We start from the raw sequence: 22635 nt of genomic DNA on the forward strand, positions 1-22635 counted from the left end.
CCCCACTTCCCAATCTCCCAAAGCCGGTCTTCGCCACAGTCAGTGGAGAACACAAGTACGAGACCCGGATCACGGTGCTGGAGAATGGGCTGCGAGTGGCCTCGCAGGACAAGTTTGGACAATTCTGCACAGTCGGAGGTCAGTGCTGGGCAGCGGGTGTGTGGTTACAGGTGGAGTGTGGTGTCAGAATTCACCGGGTCCCCTTACCCCCTATCAGACTTGTGTTAACCTCCATATACCCCAGCGTCACAACGAACCTGCCGTCTGAGCTTTAGCTGTTTATGGGATCTTGTTATGTACAGTTTGCAGCTCTTGAAGTAATTTGTCCAGCTGTATAGTGATTTGGATTGAATTCCCTGAAAGGACCAAACGGCAGGATAAATCACAAATATCTTCACCAATGGAGAACTGCAGTCATGGAGACACCGTCCTCTGGTTGAGACGTTAAATCGGGACCATATCAGTCAAATGTAGAAGATTCCTGACACTATTTTGAAGAATGGGACAGCTCTTGTCTGTTTGTATTTTTAATACTTTATTGGAGTCAGTTGTAAGGGAAGCTTGCATTTTTGTGCACGTTGTAGATCGTACACGCTGGAACTGTGTTTTGGTGGTGGAAGAGTGAATGTTTGTAAGTGTGATGCCAATCACGCGGCTGCTTTGTCCTGGATGGTGTTGAATTTCTTCAGTCTTGTTGGGGCTGCACCCATCCAGGCAAGTGGGGAGTATTCCGTCACACTCCTGACATTGCTTTATAGATGGTGGACAGGCTTTGGGGAGTGAAGGAGTGGGTTCTGTAGCTTTCTGTACAAGGTGTTGCCCCAGTCAGAAGCTGATAAAGGTGCAAACTGTCAATTGGAGCAGAATCTGTTCCCCTAATCGATATCGCTGCAGAAACTGTGGTGTCAGTGCAAATGCCATGAGCCACCCTCATGCCATCTTCAGGTGGATTGTTGCTACATGTTGCCGCGGAGGTGTACACTGTCCCCCAAAATGGGTGTTCACTGGCTACACGTACACAGACATGAGGAAAACAATCATCTTTAGTTATGGAGTTAGTAGGAACTGTCGATGAATCTGAGATAACAGTAGGCCGAGCAGGAAAGCTGACATTTCAGGTCTGGGCCCTTCTTCAGAGGTTATCTAGTTATGTTTGCTCTGTAAGCTACCTCTCCACTTCAAGCTCTGTCTACATTTTCTGTTCATGCCATTCTTTCTATCCCTGACCTACCAATTCAAGGCATTTGTTGACCTCATCCCTGCTCCCTGGAAACCCCTCCCAAAATTCTCTCGCTATTCTAGTTTGCTGTCCACATCACACTTTCACCTGACTCTGCTGGTAACACTTGACATCAGTCCTAGCTGTCTGGTGTTTTGCAGATTTATCATGGTCAGATCAGGTGAGATGCTGGTTCGGAGATCTGCTCCTAATGCGATCATGTTCTTCAGTTTTAGCAAATGCAGGATCGAGGCACGAGGCGAGATATCCGAGTGGAATCTCCCACTTTATAGAAAAACTGGCCTTCTCAGTAAGTAATGACATATTCCTTCCATTTTGTTTTATCCAGAATCTTAACAGACTGGGTCAGCCGCACGTATTTATAAACTAAAATGTGCAGATATGGTCTGAAAGTTAACTTGTTGTCCAAGTGAAGACAATTAATGATATACTAAGAAATTAAATTATTTTCTTTTTAATTTGAGTTATGATCTGGAATGTGCTATATGAAAGGACAATGGAAACTGATTTTAATGGAGATTTTCTAAAGGAAATTGAAAACATACTTGAAAAGAGAACTTTTCGGAGCTATGGGGAAAGAGAGGGTGGGGTGGTGTTGGGCAAACTGTTTGGATCTTTCAAGAGGCATCACAGATACAGAGGGCTGAATGGCCACTTCCTGTGAAGCTGTCAGTGGCGGATCTTGACATGATGCCAGAAAGTGGCATCGGCTCGGCTGTCACACCATGCCATCCAGTGATATGGTGCACCTGGGGGTGGGGGGGAAGACGAGGGAGAGATAACATCTGGACACGGGGTGAGGGAGGCTGCTTGGCCACAATTCAACAAAATCATGACTGACCTCCCAGCTCAGCTGCAGTGTCCTGCTCGAGCCCATATCCCTACATCCCTTGGTGCTGTTTCCTATAGCCACCACAAGCTCCCTGGGGTCAGGAATTCCAAAGATTTACAACCAAGTGAAGAAATTGTTCCTTTTCTGAATCTGAAGTGGCTGACCCCTTCTCCTGAGAATGTGACCTCCAGCCAGAACGGAGTGGTTTCTCAGTCTCTGTCTCGTCAAGACGCTGAAGATTTTCAGATCTTTCAATGAGATTGTTTTTCCATTCTTTCAGACAATCTTTGGATAGTGATGAGGGGGTGAGAACACTGATTTGTGTTTTGTTTCCCTCCTCCGTAGCCAGTTTCATGAACACTCTTGTCACAATGACAGGGTTTCAGTCTGAGACTTCTCTGGATGGTTTACTTCAAACTGAGTCTCACCAAAGAACATTGTTTTTAATCCATTATCTCCTATTCTTCTGTACCTTGTTGTCTGACCAGGGCTCACCTGCAGTCAGTTCAGCTGGAAGATTGAGGCTGAGGGAATAGTGTTTAAGGCTCATGATGGGAAGGGGTGTAGGATGTTGCTTGCTTAACTCACGAGCTTTGGAACTGTAATTGGCGTTGTGTTTTTGTCATCAGTCCACCGCACAGTTTGGCTCAAAGGATGAGATCCTGCACACACTGGAGAAACACGGAGGCATCTGTGATTGCCAGTCTTCCAGGTCAGTGTAACGCAGATTGACAGCTGTGCTTTGGAACCCTGTGAATTGCTCCTTCAGTGAGTAGCTCTGAAAGCTCATGCTCAGGAGGCGGTCATTGAGGGGTTTCTTGGACTGCATACAATGGGAACCGTTCTGCTCGTTTCCTTTCAGTGTGTGTGGCCTGTTGGTCTCGGCTGTGTGATTCTTTTAGATCATCTTGTGTGGTCGCATGGTATTTTAATTGGGACGGCCTGTGTGGTATCTTACAGGTTGATGCTGTTTGTGAGTGCAGTTTGCAGAGAATTCTGGTCCCAGTGACAATCAGAGCTGACCTCAGGTGGCAGAGGGATTGTAACAGGTGCTGTTACTGCTTGTTAGACAGGAGATCAGAAATCACCAGATCTCTTTTAAAGATTACAAGGTGTAGAGCTGGATGAACACAGCAGGCCAAGCAGCATCAGAGGAGCAGGAAAGTTGATGTCTCAGGCCTGGGCACTTCTTCAGAAATCTTTTCTGAAGAAGGGTCTAGGCCTGAAACATCAACTTTCCTGCTCCTCTGATGCTGCTTGTTCTGCGGTGTTCATCCAGCTCTACACTTTGTAATCTCAGATTTTCCAGCATCTGCAGTTCCTACTATCTCTGAAACATATCTCTGTTAAAGCGTGATAATGGGAACTGCAGATGCTGGAGAATCCAAGATAACAAAGTGTGAAGCTGGATGAACACAGCAGGCCAAGCAGCATCTCAGGAGCATAAAAGCTGACGTTTCAGGCCTAGACTCTCTGATGAAGGGTCTATGCCCGAAACGTCAGCTTTTGTGCTCCTGAGATGCTGCTTGGCCTGCTGTGTTCATCCAGCCTCACAGTTTATTATCTCTGTTAAAGCGTGTGTTATTGAGAGGGAAGGGGTGTTTTTGTGTTTGTGGTGGAAAAGAGACTTGGGACCAGCGTAAACAATGGTTAGGAAAATAAAAAACAGACATTACTGGAAAAGTTCAGCAGGTCTGACAACTTCTGTGAAGAGAAATCCAAGTTAATGTTTTAGGTTTGGTGACCCTGCTCCAGAACTGGTGATAGCTAGATAAAAGAGATTTTTTTGAAGAAGGGTCTAGGCCTGAAACGTCAAACTTTCCTGCCCCTCTGATGCTGCTTGGCCTGCTGTGTTCATCCAGCTCTACACCTTGTTATCTCAGAATCTCCAGCATCTGCAGTTCCTACTCTCTCTGATAGCTGGATAAAAGTTGCTTTTTGTGCAGAAGATAGGGTGGGGGTAGGGAGTAAGGAGTAAATGATGGGTGGAGATAGAGCCCAAAAAGAGAGAAGAGCAGTTGGACAGACACGGAGTAGATAACGATCAGCCCAGGATAATGAATGGCTGCTAATGGGGACAGTTAGTGGCTAATGGTGGGTAGTGTGTAATAGCAGACCATGTGTTAACAAGGCCTGGTGTGTGGGGTTTCGGATGGAGATATTGGAGGAAGTGTCTCAAACCCTAAAATTGTTGAATTCGGTCTTGAGTCCAGGGGGTTGTAGACTTGATGAGCAGAAAACAAGGTGCTATAGGAAAGAAAATCTGTGCCATTATTTTCCACTGGTGTCTCTCTAGTCAGTAATAAAAACAAAGTTCTTTCAGTTCTCTCTGGTGGTGTTTTGGAGCCTATCATAACACTTCTTTCTCACTTCCTTATATTGTGTCTCTTCATTGTTCTCAACCGTTCTAGCTCAGATGAGAAACTTCAGTGTGTGAGTGTGTGTGTGTCTCGTCTTCACCCCCCCCCCCCCCACCACCACCCCATTCTGTGGGGGGAGCTGCTCCATGTTTTTATGGGTGGTGTTGCAGTGTGTTTTCCTGAATACACAGGAGTCACCCCATTCAATACTGGTAGCTGCAGCTGTGTCCCAGCTGCTACTCAGCATGTTGCATTGCTAATCAGAGAGAATGTTACATCTGCAATCAGAGAAGAGATGCAGGATGGCTCATCCACTGAGGCAATATGGGTACACCTCAAAAATAAGATCAATGCAATCACACTGATTGGATATTCTAGGCCTCCCCAAGAGCCACCGCAAGATTGAGAAACAAATATGTAGGCACACCATGGAAAGGTGCAATAAAAACAGAGTTGTCATTGGGAGTGACTCTAACTTCCCCAGTGTTAACTGGGACTCCCTGAGAGCAAGAGGCTCAAACAGGGCAGAATTTGTTAAGTGCATCTAAAAGGGCTTCTTGAAGCAGTCCTGCTAGAGGAGGGGCCATACTGGACCATGTACTGGCAAACGAGCCTGGCCAGGTGACTGATCTTTCAGTGGGAGAGCATTTTGGAAACAGTGATCACAACTCTTGAAGTTTTAAGATAGCTATCAACAAGGATAAGTCAGGACCTTGCAGGAAGGTACTAAACTGGGGGAGGGAAAATTACGTTTGGTATTAGGCAGGATCTGGGGAATGGTAATTGGGAAGAGCCGTTATCAGGCAGGTCCACATTTGAAATGCCGGAACTTTTAAAGACCTGCTGGGGAGAGTTCGAACCAATATGTTCCAGTAAGGAGGAAGGACAAGAATAACGAGGGAAATGGTGAATTTAGTAGAAGGGGGAGAAAAAGCATATGTAAGGTTCAGGAAGCTTAGATTGGACAGGACCCGTGAGGAATATAAAGAAAGCAGGAAAGTACTCAAGCAGAGAATTAGGGGTGCAAGGAGAGGCCATGAAATGAACTTGGCAAGTAGGGTTAGAGAGAATCCCAAGGCATTCTGTAGATACATTAAAAACGAGAGGATCACTAGGAAGAAGGTAGGACCACTCAAAGATAAAGGAGGGAGTTTGTGCTTGGAGGCAGATGATTTAGGTGAGATCCTAAATTACGTTGCAATGGTATTCACGCAGGAGAAGGACGTGGTGGATAGTGAGATTTGTGCGAGCGTGCCAATGTGCTGAGGCATTTTGAGATGAAGAAAGAAGTGGTGTTGGGTGTCTAGAAGAGCTTTAAAGTGAATAAGTCGCTGGGTCCTGATGGTATCTGCCGCAGGATATCGAGAGAGGTAAGAGGGGTGATTATTGGGGCCTTCACTGAGATCTTTGTATCCTTGCTAGCCACTGGAGACATCCCAGTTAGATACACCTCTGCTCAAGAAGGGAAATAGGGATAATCCTAGAAACTACAGACCAGTAAGTCTCATTTTGAGTCTTAGGAAGCTGTTGTAAAGAATTCTTAGATAAGTTTTATGCATACTTGGAAAAGCATGGCCTAATTAGGGACAGTCAGTATGGCTTTGTGCAGGGCAGGGCAGGTCTTACTGACTTGATTGATCACCTTCATCACCTCCTTGAAAAATTCAATGAGAGTAGAGCAGTGGATGTTGTCTGCATTGATTTCAGTAAAGTTACTCATGGAAGGCTCATCCAGAAGATTAAGATGCTTGGGATCCGCAGTGCCATGGCAGCATGGATTCAGAATTGGCCTGCCCATTGAAGACAGAACCGAGGAATGGTCACTGGACCTGAAACGTTAACTCTGAATCTTTTTCTTCACTGCTGCCAGACCCACTGAGCTTTTCCAGCAACTTGTGTTTGTGTTCTTGATTTACAGCATCTGCAGTTCTTTTAGTTTTTATTTACGTGATGGAGGCCCTTGACTAGTGTGCTCTGCAGGGATCTGTACTGGGACCTCTGTTTGTGATGTATGTAAATGACTTGGATGGAATGTAGATGGTGGGTTAGTAAGTTTGCAGACAACACAAAGATCAGTGGAGTGGTGGATAGTGTAGAAGGTTGTGAAAGGATATAGCAGGATGTGGATCAGTTGCAGATATGGTCAGAGAAATGGCAGATGGAGTTTAACCTGGGTAAGTGCCAGGTGCTGCACTTTGGGAGATCAAATGTTACAGAAATGGAATCAGTTCATGGCAGGATCCTGAACATCATTGATATACAGAGGGATCTTGGGGTTCAAGTCTGTAGCTCCCTGAGAGTGGCCATGTGAGTAGATAGGGTGGGAAAGAAGGAGTATGGCATACTTGCCTTTATTGGTTGGGGAATGGAGTACAAGAATCAGGATTCATGATGCTTTTTAAGACCTTGGTTCGGCCACACTTAGTGTATTGCTTCAATTCTGGTCATCACAATGTAGAATGGATGTGGAGGCTTTCAGAGGGTGCAGAAGAGGGTTACCGGGATGCTGCCTGCATTAGACGGTGTCAGCTATAAGAAGAGGCTATAAAAACTTGGGTTGTTCTCTCTGGATAAGGCTGAGGGGTAACTTGATAGAAGTCTGTGAAATTATGAGATACTTAAATAGGGATGACAGTCAGAATCTTTTTCCCAGAGCTGAAATGTCTAATACCAGGGGCATGCACTTAAGGTGAGAGGGGGAAAGCTCAAAGGAGATGTGAGGGATAAGTGTTTTACACAGAGAGTCGTAGGAGTGTGTAGGCAGGGGAGATGGGGGTGTTTAGGGAACTTTTAGATAAGCACCTGAATATGCAAGGACTGGATGGATGTGCACCAAGGGCAGGCAGCAGGGCACAGCATCCTGGGCCAAGGGCCCATTCCTGCTCTGCGTAAACTGCTGCTTGGATGAGGGAGGCTGGATTGGGATGGAGTGTGGTCAGAGCTGGAAAGGGGTGAGATGGTGATGTTACTGCTCACACACTATAATGGCAGACAGATTGGGCACAATGGAGCTGGAGTGGGCCTGGTGGGTGAGCAAACAGAGAGTAGGGGAGGGGACAGCTGGATAAACGGAGGGAGGAGAAAGGAATAAAATGAAATGGGGCTGTGGAGCAGTGAAGTGTGGGTGTAAAGAACACTTCCAGACTCGGTGCGGGTTTGAAGATTTCCCAGTGACCAGGGTTGATCGTTGCTTGCGATCCTCTTGCAGGGACACAACAATGTTTGCCGTTTCTGCAGAGGTGAAGGGTTTGGAAACTATGGTCAATCTCTTGGCCGATGTGGTGCTTCAACCAAGATTAACAGGTAATGGGGATACGGGAGCAGAGAGCTTCATTTAACCTTGTGCAATCATAATGAAAGGTATGGGTTTGTGTTCACCAGCTGGTCTGAGCCCAGCATTAATGTTACTCCTGGTTCATGGAATGGCCGTGAGTCAGATTTAGAACAGAGAGTGTGGGAGGGGTCACTCCAACTGCTTTTCCCTCCTGTTGGGCCTGAAAAGAGTCAGCAGCTTTCTCTGCCTGGCTGCTTTACAAGCTGGAGCTCCGAGAGAGGCGAGCCACAGGGTGAGAGCAGGCAGGGACAGTCCGATAGCAGCCCAGGGGGCAGGAGGAGGGGGATGGAACCCTGTTGGAAGGGAATATCCACAGCTGGATTTGCTCCTGGCTGTACAGCATCTGTCTGCCTCTCTTTAATTTTTAACTGGATGTAGGAGCCCAGCATTTATTGCTCAGAGAGCAGGTGACATTCAACCTCATTGCTGTGGGTCTGCTTTCAGATGTGGAGCCACACCAGGTAAGGATGGCAGTTTCCTCCCCTAAAGGACACTAGTGAACCTGTTGGGTTTTTTCCAATAATTGACAACGGAACCATGGTCATCATTAGACTCTTAATTCCAGATATTTACTGAATTTAAATTCCACCATCTAGTTGTGGGATTCATACTCGGGGCCCCAGAACATGAGCTGGGTCTCTGGATTAACAGGCCAGTGCTAATCCCAGTAGGCCATCACCTCCCCACAACACTTCCCACCACGTGCCATGCCATGAATTCAAACTCTCGGCCTCAGAGCGTTCACACGGGACTGTCCACGGACAGGGTCCAGGGCACACAGTCATGTTTTTGTCAATTTGTTTGTTACAACAGACGAGGAGTTGGAAATGATGCGCCTGTCAGTCCGCTTTGAGCTGGAAGATTTGCAGATGCGACCAGACCCCGAGCCCCTCCTGACAGAGATGATTCATGCGGTAATGTCACTTTTCCAGTATCCCAGGTTGAAGGACGCAGTGTCTGTGACAAGCGAACTGAGGTTTGTGGCGATAGCAGATGTTGCAAGCAGATACACAGTGAAAGACCTGGATCTCTGTCTGCTTCCTCAGCCCACTCCCTCAGCACTGACCCTCCGGCGGTGCGGTGCTCCCTCGGCACTGACCCTCCGGCGGTGCGGTGCTCCCTCGGCACTGACCCTCCGGCGGTGCGGTGCTCCCTCGGCACTGAGCCTCCGGCGGTGCGGCGCTCCCTCGGCACTGACCCTGCATCCCTTGCCTTACTCCTTCGCTGCACCCAGCCTAACAACAGGAAATGTTTTCTCTTGATTGACCGTGTCAAACCCTTACTCATCAGAAACATCTTGAATAGATCGTCCCTGAATGTGCTCCGTGTGAGGGAATACCAGCCTTGTCTAGGCACCCCTCAAACACCATCAAATTATTACAGAGCTGAGGCCTCCAAATCTGAAGACAGTTCAGAGGGAGTGTCACCCGAATCTTCTAAAAGTGCTGCAGTGTCTGTTTTTCATCCTGCCCCCTCCAAGACAAAAGGAGCCTGTTTCTCGTTTTGGGGTATAGCTGAGTGTTTAATGGGTGGCTGGGGTTTGAGCACAGCATGAATGGTTTCTCCTTTCTCTCACCAGGCAGCTTACCGGGACAATACGGTGGGACTGCCCAGGTTCTGTCCCGCAGAGAATGTGGACAAGATCGATCAGAAGCTGCTTCACTCGTTCCTGAGGAATTACTACACAGCAGATAGGCTGGTGTTGGCTGGAGTTGGAGTTGATCATGACCAACTGGTGGAGCATGCAAAGAAATACCTGCTGGGTACGGTGGCTGCGTCAAGCACCTTGCCGCTGAGCTTTTATTGTCTGCCAATGAGAGAGGCTTCGCAAATGCCAAAATATCAAACCTGCTCCAGCAGCCAAAACACAAGAAGCCAATCAGCTGATTGTGTGCAGGCTACCTCATTTGCAGCTCCACCCCCTGCTCTCTTCCTCATTCAATTAGTTTCATTCGCCCTTTCAGGCAGCATGCTCCAGAGCAACAGAGCTCTGGAAGACAGAGACCCTTCTATCAACTGATCACCAGTGGATTAGTTATTCCATTAGATCCCTTTAGGGTGGTCACTGCCACTGTTCAAGGAAGAAGATCAACTCAGCATTGTTTCCACTCAGTGACACGTAAGACATACACTCCTCAACTGAAGCTCTCTTCTCAAAGTCACGATGTCCACAACACTGGTTTTCTGTCAGCGCCGACCCTCCGACAGCGCGGCGCTCCCTCGGCACTGACCCTCTGACAGTGCCCACTCCCTCAGCACTGACCCTCTGACAGTGCCCATTCCCTCAGCACTGACCCTCCGACAATGCCCACTCCCTCAGCACTGACCCTCCGACAGTGCCCAATCTTTCAGCACCGACCCTCTGACAGCGCGGCGCTCCCTCGGCACTGACCCTCTGACAGTGCCTACTCTTTCAGCGCCGACCCTCCGACAGCGCGGCGCTCACTCGGCACTGACCCACCGATGGCGCTCCCTCAGCGATGCAGTGGGGACGTCACCCTGGAGTATTTAGTGAAATCTCTGTCCCAAACCCTGAACCTCTGAGACACAGTTGCTGCAGTGTTGAGGCAGAGGCCATCATGGGGATGGAGCATGCAGTTGGAGCTGACCACCTTGGACTGATTATTGTGTTTCATTTCAACCCCTCTCAGGTTACACCCCTGTTTGGGGGTCAGGAAGGCCCACTGATGTTGACCACTCGATCTCCCAGTACACAGGGGGAATTGTGAAGGTAAGTTGCTGCCCTGTCAGGCAGCAGTGGACATCCCAGGTTTGAGTGAGGAATTCTCTGGGAAAGTAGACAATTCTATGCTGATCTGCAGTTGTTGCACTGTAATTCCACACTGGGGGGTAGTAGAAGGGAGTCATTTCTTGTCAGTGCCATTGCACCCCTCTGTGTTTTTCTGTTCATTTTGGGATGTGGGCATCACTGGCTGGGCCCAGCATTTACTGCCCATCCCTAGTTGCCCTTGAGAAGGTGGGCGTGAGTTGCCTTCTTGAACTGCTGCAGTCCATCTGCTGGGCGTTGACCCACAATGCCCTTAGGGAGGGAATTCCAGGATTTTGACCCAGCGACAGTGAAGGAAAGGCGATGTATTTCCAAGTCAGGGTGATGAGTGGCTCGGAGGGGAACTTGCAGGGGGGTGGTGTTCCCATGTATCTGCAGCCCTTGTCCTTCTAAATGCAAGTGGTCGTGGGTTTGGAAGGTGCTGTCTGAGGATCTTTGTTGAATTTCCTCAGTGCATCTTGTAGATGGTACACACTGCTGCTACTGAGCGTCAGTGATGGAGGGAGTGGGACGTTTGTGGATGTGGTGCCAATCAAGCAGCTGCTTTGTCCTGGATGGTGTCGAGCTTCTTGAGTGTTGTTGGGGCTGCCCCCATCCAGGCAAGTGGGGAGTATTCCATCCCACTCCTGACTTGTGCCTTGTAGACGGTGGACAGGCTTTCAGGAGTCAGGAGATGAGTTACTTGCTGCAGTATTCCCAGCTTCTGGCCTAGTCATGTAGCCATTGTGTTTATGTGGTGAGTCCAGTGAGTGTCTGGTCAATGGTAACCCTCAGGATGTCGATAGTGGCGGATTCAGTGTTAGTAACACCATTGAATGTCATGATCCGGTGGATAGATTGTCTCTTATTGGTGATGGTCATAGCCTGGCATTTGTGTGCTGTGGGTGTCACTTGCCACTTGTCAGCCCAAGCCTGGGTATTGTCCAGATCTTGCTGCATGTGAACATGGATTGTTTCAGTATCTGAGGAGTCACGAATGGTGCTGAACATTGTACAAGCATCGGCGAACATCCCCATTTCTGACCTTATGTTGGAGGGAAGGGCATTGATGAAGCAGCTGAAGATGGTTGGGCCTAGAACACTACCCTGAGGAACTCCTGCAGAGACGTCCTGGAGCTGAGCTGATTGACTTCTCATAATCACGACCATCTTCATCTATGTCAGGTATGATTCCAACCACTGGAGCATTTGCCCCCGATACCCACTGATTGCAGCTTTGCCAGGGCTCCTTGATGCCACACTCAGTCGAATGCAGCCTTGATATCAAGGGCTGTCACTCTCACCTCACCTCTGGAATTCACTGCTTTTGACCATGTTTGAACCAAGTCTGTAATGAGGTCAGGAGCTGAGTGGCCCTGGCGGACCCCAAACTGCGTGTCACTGAGCAGGTTATTTCTGAGCAGGTGCTGCTTAATAGCCCTGTTACTGACACCTTCCATCACTTTACTGACGATTGAGAAGAGACTGAAGGGGTGGTAATTGGCCGGGTTGGATTTGCCCTGCTTTTTCTGTACAGGACATATTTAAGTATTTTTCCACATTGTCGGGTAGATACCAGAGTTGTAACTGAATTGGAGCAGCTTGGCTCGGGGAGCACATGTTCTGGAGCACAAGTCTTCAGTCCTATTGCCGGAATGTTATCAGGGCTGGTCGCCTGTGCAGTATCCGGTGTCTCTAGCCATTTCTTGATATCACGTGGAGTGAATCGAATTGGCTGAAAACTGGCGTCTGTAATGATGGGGACCACTGAAGGAGGACATGATGGATCGTCCACTTGGCACTTCTAGCTGAAGATTGCTGTGATTGCTTCACCCTTATCCTTTGCACTGACAGCTTGGTTCTTCCATCATTGAGGATGAGGATGTCTGTGGATCCTCCTCCTCCAGTGCGTTGTTCAATTGTCCATCACTATTCACAACTGAATATGGCAGGACTGCAGAGCTTAGATCTGATCTGTTGGTTGTAGGGTTGCTTACCTCTGTCTATCACTTTGTGCTTTCACTGTTTGGCATGCAAGTAGTCCTGTTTAGTGGCTTCACCAAGTTGATACCCCATCTTCAGGTATACCTGGTGCTGCTCCTGGCATGACCTCCTGCACTGTCCTTTGAACCAGGGTTGATCCCTAGCTCCTGGAATGCCCTGCCTGTCTGTCTCTTTCTCTGCGTGTCTGTCAGTCTCTCTCTCCCCATCCATCTCTCTCTGTCTGTGTCTCGCTATGGCACTAAGGGACAGGGATCAAGGACTTCGATGTTGTGGCCATTTCAGAGACATGCATAGAGCAGGGGCAGGAATGGTTGTTGCAGGTTCCGGGATTTGGATGTTTCAGTAAGAACAGAGAAGTTAGTAAAAGAAGGGGAGGTGTGGCATTGTTCGTCAACGACAGTATTACAGTTGCAGAAAGGATGTTTGGGGACTCGTCAACTGAGGTAGTATGGGCTGAGATGAGAAACAGGAAAGGAGAGGTCACCCTGTCGGGAGTTTTCTCTAGGCCTCCGAATAGTTCCAGAGATGTAGAGGAAAGGATAGCAAAGATGATTCTTGACAGGAGTGAGAGAGACAGGGTAGTTGTCTTGGGGGACTTCAACTTTCCAAATATTGACTGGGAAGGCTATAGTTAGAGTATTATAGATGGGTCAGTTTTTGTCCAGTGTGTGCAGGAGGGCTTCCTGACACAGTATGTAGATAGGTCAACAAGGGGCGAAGCCGCATTAGACTTGGTACTGGGTAATGAGCCCAGCCAGGTGTTAGATTTGGAAGTAGGTGAGCACTTTGGTGATAGCGATCATAATTCTGTTATGTTTACTTTAGTGATGGAAAGGGATAGGTGTATGCCACTGGGCAAGAGTTATAGCTGGGGGAAAGGAAATTATGATGAGATTAGGCAAGATTTAGGGAGCATAGGATGGGGAAGGAAACTGCAGGGGATGGGCACATTAGAAATGTGGAGCTTATTCAAGGAAAAGCCCCTGTGTGTCCTAGATAAGTATGTACCAGTCAGGCAGGGAGGAAGCTGTAGAGCGCGGGAGCCATGGTTTACGAAGGAGATGGAATCTCTGGTCAAGAGGAAGAAGAAGGCTTATGTTAGGATGAGATGTGAAGGCTCAGTTAGGGCGCTTGAGGGCTACGAGGTAGCCAGGAAAGACCTAAAGAGAGAGCTCAGAAGAGCCAGGAGGAGACATGAGAAGCTGTTGGCGGATAGGATCAGGGTAAACCCTAAGGCTTTCTATTGGTATATAAGGAATAAAAGAATGACGAGAGTAAGATTAGGGCCAATCAAGGATAGTGGTGGTAAGTTGTGTGTGGAGTCAGAGGAGATAGGGGAAGCACTAAATGAATATTTTTCAACAGTATTCACTCTAGAAAACGACAATGTTGTCGAGAATACTGAGATACAGGCTACTAGACTAGGTGGGATTGAGGTTCACAAGGAAGAGGTATTAGAAATCCTACAGAGCGTGAAGATAGATAAATCCCCTGGGCCGGATGGGATTTATCTTCGGATCCTCTGGGAAGCCAGGGAGGAGATTGCCGAGCCTTTGGCATTGATCTTTAACTCGTCATTGTCTACAGGAATAGTGCCAGACGACTGGAGGATAGCAAATGTGGTTCCCCTGTTCAAGAAGGGGAGTAGAGAAAGCCCTGGTAATTATAGACCATTGAGCCTTACCTCAGTTGTTGGTAAAGTGTTGGAAAAGGTTAAAAGGGATAGGATTTATAATCATCTAGAAAAGAATAAATTGATTAGGGATAGTCAGCACAGTTTTGTGAAGGGAAGGTCGTGCCTCACAAACCTTATTGAGTTCTTTGAGAAAGTGACCAAACAGGTAGATGAGAGTAAACCGGTTGATGTGGTGTATATGGATTTCAGCAAGGCGTTCGATAAAGTTCCCCACAGTAGGCTATTGTACAAAATGCGGAGGAATGGAATTGTGGGAGATATAGCAGTTTGGATCGGAAATTGGCTTGCTGAAAGAAGACAGAGGGTGGTAGTTGATGGGAAATGTTCATCCTGGAGACCAGTTACTAGTGGTGTCCCGCACGGTTCGGTGTTGGGTCCACTGCTGTTTGTCATTTTTATAAATGACCTGGATGAGGGCGTAGAAGGATGGGTTAGTAAATTTGCAGACGACACTAAGGTCGGTGGAGTTGTGGATAGTGACGAAGGATGCTGTAGGTTGCAGAGAGACATAGATAAGCTGCAGAGCTGGGCTGAGAGGTGGCAAATGGAGTTTAATGCGGACAAGTGTGAGGTGATGCACTTTGGTAGGAGTAACCAGAAGGCAAAGTACTGGGCTAATGGTAAGATTCTTAGTAGTGTAGGTGAGCAGAGAGATCTCGGTGTCCATGTACACAGATCCTTGAAAGTTGCCACCCAGGTTGACAGGGCTGTTAAGGCGGCATACAGTGTTTTAGCTTTTATTAATAGAGGGATCGAGTTCCGGAACCAAGAGGTTATGGTGAAGCTGTACAAAACTCTGGTGCGGCCGCACTTGGAGTATTGTGTACAGTTCTGGTCACCGCATTATAAGGAGGATGTGGAAGCTTTGGAAAGGGTGCAGAGGAGATTTACTAGGATGTTGCCTGGTATGGAGGGAAGGTCTTACGAGGAAAGGCTGAGGGACTTGAGGCTTTTTACATTAGAGAGAAGAAGGTTGAGAGGTGACTTAATTGAAACATATAAAATAATCAGAGGGTTAGATAGGGTGGATAGGGAGAGCCTTTTTCCTAGGATGGTGACGGCGAGCGCGAGGGGGCATAGCTTTAAACTGAGGGGTGAAAGATATAGGACAGATGTCAGAGGTGGTTTCTTTACTCAGAGAGTAGTAAGGGAATGGAACGCTTTGCCTGCAACGGTAGTAGATCCACCAACTTTCGGTACATTTAAGTCGTCATTGGATAAGCATATGGACGTACATGGATTGGTGTACGTTAGATGGGCTTGAGATCGGTATGACAGGTCGGCACAACATCGAGGGCCGAAGGGCCTGTACTGTGCTGTGATGTTCTATGTTCTGTGATCAGGAGAAAGGGTTGGGCTGTTGATAGGTTGTGAGGCTGATTGGGAGGTACAGGAATCGGTTCTGGGATGTGGAGGGAGGATTTTGAGGCTGGAAGCAGTTGTTCTCTTTCTGTGCACCTTCACCTCCCCCAGTTGACTGCCTGGACCAGGAGGTGCAACTTCCTGTTGTTTGGTGGAGATGGAGAGCAGAATGGGGACGTTGCTGATTGTCACATCTCACCATCTCTCTGCTTCGTCAGGTGGAGAAGGACATGACTGATGTTAGCCTTGGACCCACTCCCATCCCAGAGCTCACGCACATCATGATCGGGCTGGAAAGCTGCTCCTTTCTGGTGAGTCCCATCTTCTCTCTCTTTCTCTCTCTCTCTCTCTCTCTCTCTCTCTCTCACACACACACACCTTTGGTCTCTTGGTGATTTTGGGATGTCGTCACAGTGAGAGTTCACAGAGTTGGGAATTTGAGATCAGTTTAATTATTGAAATAAAAATCATCAATCAGCAATGGTGGCCATGAGCTGTTGAATTATCCACTCATGATGTGGAGGGAGGGGAATCTGCTGCCCCTCTCTGCTCTGAGTGTACGTGACTCCAGTCCCCCGCCAATAGACGCTGGCCCTGAGCGGGCCGTACAGTTTTTATCAAACAAACTAGAACATGTCTGACTGCCACTACCTCTCAGTGTCCAGGGATCGGCAACAAGTGCTGCTGCTCTGAGTGTTGGCGCCAGCCCAGGAGGCTTTTAAAGTTGGTCCCTGTGCCTTGAGGTAGGGAGGCCAAGTCTGACCTACCTTTGTGAGCTGCCCATTGGGCTGTGTAAATGTGTGAAAACAAGGTCAGGTCCACTGGGCGATAATGGGAAGCGCAGATGCTGGAGAATCCAAGATAATAAAGTGTGAAGCTGGATGAACACAGCAGGCCCAGCAGCATCTCAGAAGCACAAAAGCTGACGTTTCGGGCCTAGACCCTTCATCAGAGAGGGGGATGGGGGGAGGGTTCTGGAATAAATAGGGAGAGAGGGGGAGGCGGACCGAAGATGGAGAGAAAAGAAGATAGGTGGAGAGGAGAGTATAGGTGGGGAGGTAGGGAGGGGATAGGTCAGTCCAGGGAAGACGGACAGGTCAAGGAGGTGGGATGAGGTTAGTAGGTAGGAAATGGAGGTGCGGCTTGGGGTGGGAGGAAAGGATGGGTGAGAGGAAGAACCGGTTAGGGAGGCAGAGACAGGCTGGTCTGGTTTTGGGATGCGCTGGGGGGAGGGGAGATTTTGAAGCTGGTGAAGTCCACATTGATACCATTGGGCTGTAGGCCAAGTTCGTGCCCTCCCCCCACTGCATCACACAATCAGCCCAGCCTGTCTCTGCTTCCCTAACCTGTTCTTCCTCTCACCCATCCCTTCCTCCCACCCCAAGCCGCACCTCTATCTCCTACCTACTAACCTCATCCCACCTCCTTGACCTGTCCGTCTTCCCTGGACTGACCTATCCCCTCCCTACCTCCCCACCTATACTCTCTCCACCTATCTTCTTTTTCTCCATCTTCGGTCCGCCTCCCCCTCTCTCCCTATTTATTTCAGTTCCCTCTCCCCGTCCCCCTCTCTGATGAAGGGTCTAGGCCCGAAACGTCAGCTTTTGTGCTCCTGAGATGCTGCTTGGCCTGCTGTGTTCATCCAGCTTCACACTTTATTATCTCAGGTCCACTGGGTTGCTCTTGGACTCTGCTTTCACCACAGGCTTTCAGATGTTAGTCCTTGGATTTATGGTGAGAGCCAATACAAAATGGGATGGCTTTCTCAATTGCAAGTGGGACGCAAGGCCTGGCCATGCGATTACAGGGATACACAGATTTTTATCAGGCCTTTGTGGAACAGCAAATTGTTCTCTGGGATAATGGCCCAGGTCTTCTCCCTCACGGTGATTCCATCTGATTGAGTACATGGGAATAGAAAATAGCTCCCTCTGCCCCAACAAACATTCTCAGGACAGATCCGGTACAGGGTTTAATCCACGTTGGGGCTGGGGTGGCTGTAATAGGCAGTGAAATTGAATTGATTTCTGTACTTGGTTTCAGGAGGATGATTTCATCCCCTTCGCTGTGCTGAACATGATGATGGGTGGTGGTGGCTCGTTCTCAGCCGGAGGTCCAGGGAAGGGAATGTTCACCAGACTCTACCTCAACGTCTTAAACAGGTCAGAACCCCAAGATGTGGGTGTCGTGGGGAGGGGTCTATGGGAGGCTGGTGACCTGGCCCAGCACACAGGCTGCTGTGTGGGACGACTGGTGTTAGAACTCCCGAGTCTGGGGTATGTGTGTGAGGGAGTGTCTTATTTCTGAGTGTCAGCTTTTGACAGAAACCCCTACGTGGGGAGGCTAAGATCAGAGCATAAGGAGCCGGAGCAGGCCATTTGCTTCATCATTCAATAAGATGATGGCTGATCTTTTCATGGTCTCAGCTCTACTTACCCTCCTGCTTACTTTCACCCTTAACTCCTTTACTGTTCAAAAACATTCAATGAGGAAGCCTCAGCTGCTTCACTGGGCAGGGAATTCCGCAGATTCGCAACCCTTTGGGTGAAGAGGTTCCTCCTGAGCTCAGCCATAAATCTGCTCCCTGCTATTTTGAGGTTATAACCCCGAGTTCTCATTTCACCCGCCTGTGGAAACAATCTCCCCGCTTCTATCCTGTTTAGATATACCCTTCGTAGTTTTATACGTTTCTATAAGATTGCCCCTCAATCTTCTAAATTCCAATGGGTATTGTCTCAGTTGACTCAAACTCTCTTCACTAGCCAACCCCCTCAACTCTGGAATCAATCCAGTGAATCTCCTCTGCACTCTCTCCAGTGCCAGTACATCCTTTCTCGAGTAAGGAGACCAAAACTGTACACAGTACTCCAGGTATGGCCTCACCAACACCCTATCCTGCTGCAGCGTAACTTCTCTGTTTTTAAACTCAAACTCTCTAGCAATGAAGGACAATATTCCATTTGCCTTCTTAATCACCTGCTGCACCTGCAAACCAACTTTGTGATTCATGCACAAGGACACCCAGGTCCCTCTACACAGCAGCATGCTGTAATTTTTCACCAGTTTAAATAATATTCCATTTTGCTGTTATTCCTACAAAAAAGAATGATCTCACACTTACCAACTATGTACTCTATCTCCATTTTCAAGCCTCAGAGATGAAGTTTTCCCTCCCCATGCTCTCTGTCCAGCAAGAGAGCTCTCCAGCAGGGTGGCAGTCCCTGGGCGGAGGTCACTGATTGGAAGCTGCTTTATCTGACTGAATTCCTGTAATCCCTACACATGGCTGGAGCTAACAGAAGAAGGAATAAACGTTGAACAAAAGACAGGATTCACCCACATTTCTGGCTGTTATTAGACAATAGATAATAGGTGCTGGAGTAGGCCATTTGGCCCTTCGAGCCAGCACCACCATTCATTATGATCATGGCTGATCATCCACAATCAGTATCCTGTTCCTGCCTCATCCCCATAACCCTTGATTCCATTATCTTTAAGAGCTCTATCTATCTCTTTCTTAAAAGTATCCAGAGACTTGACCTCCACTGCCTTTTGGGGCAGAGCATTCCATATATCCACCACTCTCTGGGTGAAGAAGTTTTTCCTCAACTCTGTTCTAAATGGCTTACCCCTTATTTTTAAACTGTGTCCTCTATTGCAAAGCCTCACACCTCAGGCAGCAGATTCAAGCTGAAACGAGGAAGAAAGTCTCCATTTCTGTGGCGCCTTTCACCACTTCAGGACATCCAAAGTACATCATAGCCAACGAAATATTTCCTCGAGTATTTCCTCCACTGTTGTTATTAGGAAAAGCAACAGCTGACCCATGCACAGCAAGATCCCATTAAGAATAGCCTGATAAATGACCAGTGTTAATGTTGACCAAAACCTGTCATCCCCTTCCTCCACCATTTAACCTGTCTGCTGAAGGGCAGCCGCCCCCCCCCCCCCCCCCCCCCCCTACCCCCCACCCGCCTCGCCTCACTCCGGTACTAGCAGAGTCAGCCTGCATTACTGGGGCAATCTGTGTGAAGTGGCTCAAACGCATGGAGCTCTGACTGAAAGACTAGGAAGAGCATTACCCACAGCCAGCAGGCAGAGGTTGATGTGTTCCAGTGTCGTAGGAATTCTGATTGAAAATAACCCACTAACTGACTCTTTCTCCTCCTTCCGTACCCGCCTCAGACATCACTGGATGTACAATGCCACAGCCTATCACCATAGCTACCAGGACACTGGGCTCCTGTGTATACACGCAAGTGCTGATCCTAGACAGGTACTGCTCCCTCTCTCACCTTTTATAAACTGACTGCTGCGTTGTATCATTTGACCCCACTAACCCATCCTGTCACTTCATTTCATTATGTCCTCTGTGATTTTTGGCTCAAGCTGCTTAGCTCCATTGTCTTCTCTGGTGTACAGGTCAGGGAGATGGTGGAGATTATCACTCGGGAATTCATTATGATGACCGGATCAGTGGGAGAGGTGAGTGCAGATTTTGTGCAATACTTGTGTCAGATAGGCAGCTCAGATAGAGACAGACAGATACAAGAAAGTGTGATACACACTGCTGGCTGTTCTGAGTGACTGTAAGTGCTGGTGGGCCCTTTGTGCAAAGTGACTTCCAGCTACTTTCAGGATTCTCTTTGCCATTCCAGCCCTAGCTCAGTGGCTGTGACAATCCCTGCATTAATCCACGCAGTTGCAACATCAGCATCTAATCCAGATCAATACTGCTGTGCTGCTGCTGGAGGTATTGTCTCTCTGGAGAGAGACGGTTCCACATCTGCCCTCCTGGCTGTTAAATGTTCCACAGCTCAAGCTGACTTTTTTACTAATCTGGGTGTTAGAGAGAGAGCTTTTCTCTGTATGTAACCTCGCGCTGTCCCTGTTGTTCTGGGAACATGATTAGATAGTGTCTGTGGGAAATGAAGGTGTGTATTCATGCTGCACAGTGATATTTGCTGTTTGTTTGTTCTCAGATGGAGCTGGAACGAGCGAAGACCCAGTTGAAGTCAATGCTGATGATGAACCTGGAGTCACGTCCAGTTATATTTGAGGATGTTGGACGGCAGGTACTTGCAACAGGGACCCGAAAACTGCCTCAGGAGCTCTGCACACTGATTGGTGAGTAGAGATAAGACAGGAGTCTGACTGCATTGTGCTCATTCTGTCTTTAAGATGCCAGTTAATCCACTGCCTGAGTCACTTTCTCCTTCAGCCTTATGGCACCAAAGACTGGTCAGTGCATATGATGTGCTGGATCTCTGAAAGACATTTCTAATTTGTTCAATTTCTGTGCTTTCCCCTCTAAGTCCTGAAAAGTTCTCACCTCAGGTATTGATTCAGTTCTCTTTTGAAAGTTCCTGGTGAATCTGCTTCCACTGCCCTTTCCATTTGCACTCTCAACAGCAACACTCTACACAAAATAAATCCTCCTCATCTTCCCTTGGACTGTTTCATTGATTCTGTTCAATCCGCTATCCTCTTATTACCAACTGCCCTGCCACTGGAAAGTTTCTCTTTATTTACTCCTACAAAACTCAGTAGCATTTAATTCAGATAAATATGAGGTAATGCATTTTGTAAAAGCAAATCAGGGCAGGACTTATACAGTTAATGGTTGGGCCCTGCGGAGTGTTGCTGAACAGAGGTGTGCAGGTTCACAGGTAGACAGGGTGGTGAAGAAGGTATTTGGCATGCTTGCCCACACTGGTCAGAACATTTGAGTTAGGAGTTGACCTGTCATGTTGTGGTTGTACAGGACATTGGTAAGGCTGCAGCAAACTGTTCCATAGGAAGGATGCTCTTAAATCTGAGAGGATTTAGAGAAGAGGTGTAAGGATGGTGCTGGGCCTAGAGGGTTTGAGTAATAGGGAGAGGTTGACTAGGCTGGGGCTTTCTTCCACTGGAGCGTCGGAGGCTGAGGGGTGACCTTTATAGAGGTTTATAAAATCATGAGGAGCATGGATAGGGTGGAGCAAGACCAAAAATAGAGGGCATAGGTTTAAAGTGAGAGGGCAAAGAGGAGTAAGTTTTTTTTACACAGAGGGTGGTGCGTATATGGAATGAGCTGCCAGAGGAAGTGGTGGAGGCTGGTACAGTTACAGCATTTAAAAGGCACCTTGATGTGGATATGAATAGGAAGAGTTTAGAGGGATATGGGCCAAATGGAATTTGATCAGTTTAGAATATCTAGTCGGTGTGGATGAGTTGGGCTGAAGGGTCTGTTTCTGTGCTGTATAACTCTTGTGTCTCTATAAGTCTCCACTTAACCCTTCTGTTTGAAGGAGAGCAGTTTCACCCTCTTCTGAAGCTCCTCCTTGCTGGAACTGTCCTAGTAAATCTCTCCTGCTCCCATGTTCCTGGGACACACTCACCAATCTAACGGGGAACCCCCTTGTGTTTGCAGGTGCGGTAAGCGCAGATGATATTAAGAGGGTCACAGCGAAAATGTTACGCAGCAAGCCGGCTGTGGCAGCCCTAGGAGACCTCAGCGATTTGCCAACGTATGAGCACATTCAGCATGCACTGACCAGCAAGGACGGTCGCCTACCCCGCATTTACAGGCTGTTCCGGTGAGTGGGGCCTTCTCCTGGTCCCCAGCTGATGAACAGAGACAGTACACCTCAAGTCCTGGTATCTTGTAACTGTGAGCTGCTTATGGTGAGCAGAGAGAGAGAGAGAGAGAGAGAGATAATTGTGTGTAACTAGACCAGAAGAAGAGCAGAATGCAGTGTGGGTGAGAAGTGGTCTAATGTACTTGATATTATATCAAGATGGTGAAATGAAACCAGCTTTGAAACGATTGGGTGTGTCTTTAATTTGTGATGCTGCTACAGTCACCAGCTCCTGGACTATGATCGTTCTGTCCAGTTATATAAATTTTAATTGTACTAATGCCTAAGGCGGCTTTAATCTGTGTCCCTCCTGGGACTTTGTTTCATATTGGAGATGTGTAATACCCATATAATGTATTAATTTTAAAGAATGCCAGCCTTTTCTGATAGTTACAGGCAAGATGTTTCTGCACTTTACGG

General features: G+C 48.0%; 1 protein-coding gene across 1 annotated transcript; it reads left to right on the forward strand.

The window, feature by feature from the left end:
* Positions 1-5: 5 nt before the first annotated feature.
* pmpca (peptidase, mitochondrial processing subunit alpha) lies at positions 6-22403 on the forward strand (the record flags this gene model as incomplete). The annotated part of the gene is made up of 13 exons (XM_059638306.1): positions 6-138; positions 1450-1529; positions 2702-2784; positions 7641-7735; positions 8580-8680; positions 9346-9529; positions 10418-10497; positions 15814-15906; positions 17639-17757; positions 19781-19871; positions 20018-20080; positions 20578-20722; positions 22008-22403. Coding segments are annotated over 13 exons (1437 nt in total), but the record flags the coding sequence as incomplete, so codon positions are not given.
* Positions 22404-22635: the final 232 nt, after the last annotated feature.

This window comes from Stegostoma tigrinum, chromosome 29 (assembly GCF_030684315.1).
Source record: "Stegostoma tigrinum isolate sSteTig4 chromosome 29, sSteTig4.hap1, whole genome shotgun sequence".
Lineage (NCBI taxonomy): Eukaryota > Metazoa > Chordata > Chondrichthyes > Orectolobiformes > Stegostomatidae > Stegostoma > Stegostoma tigrinum.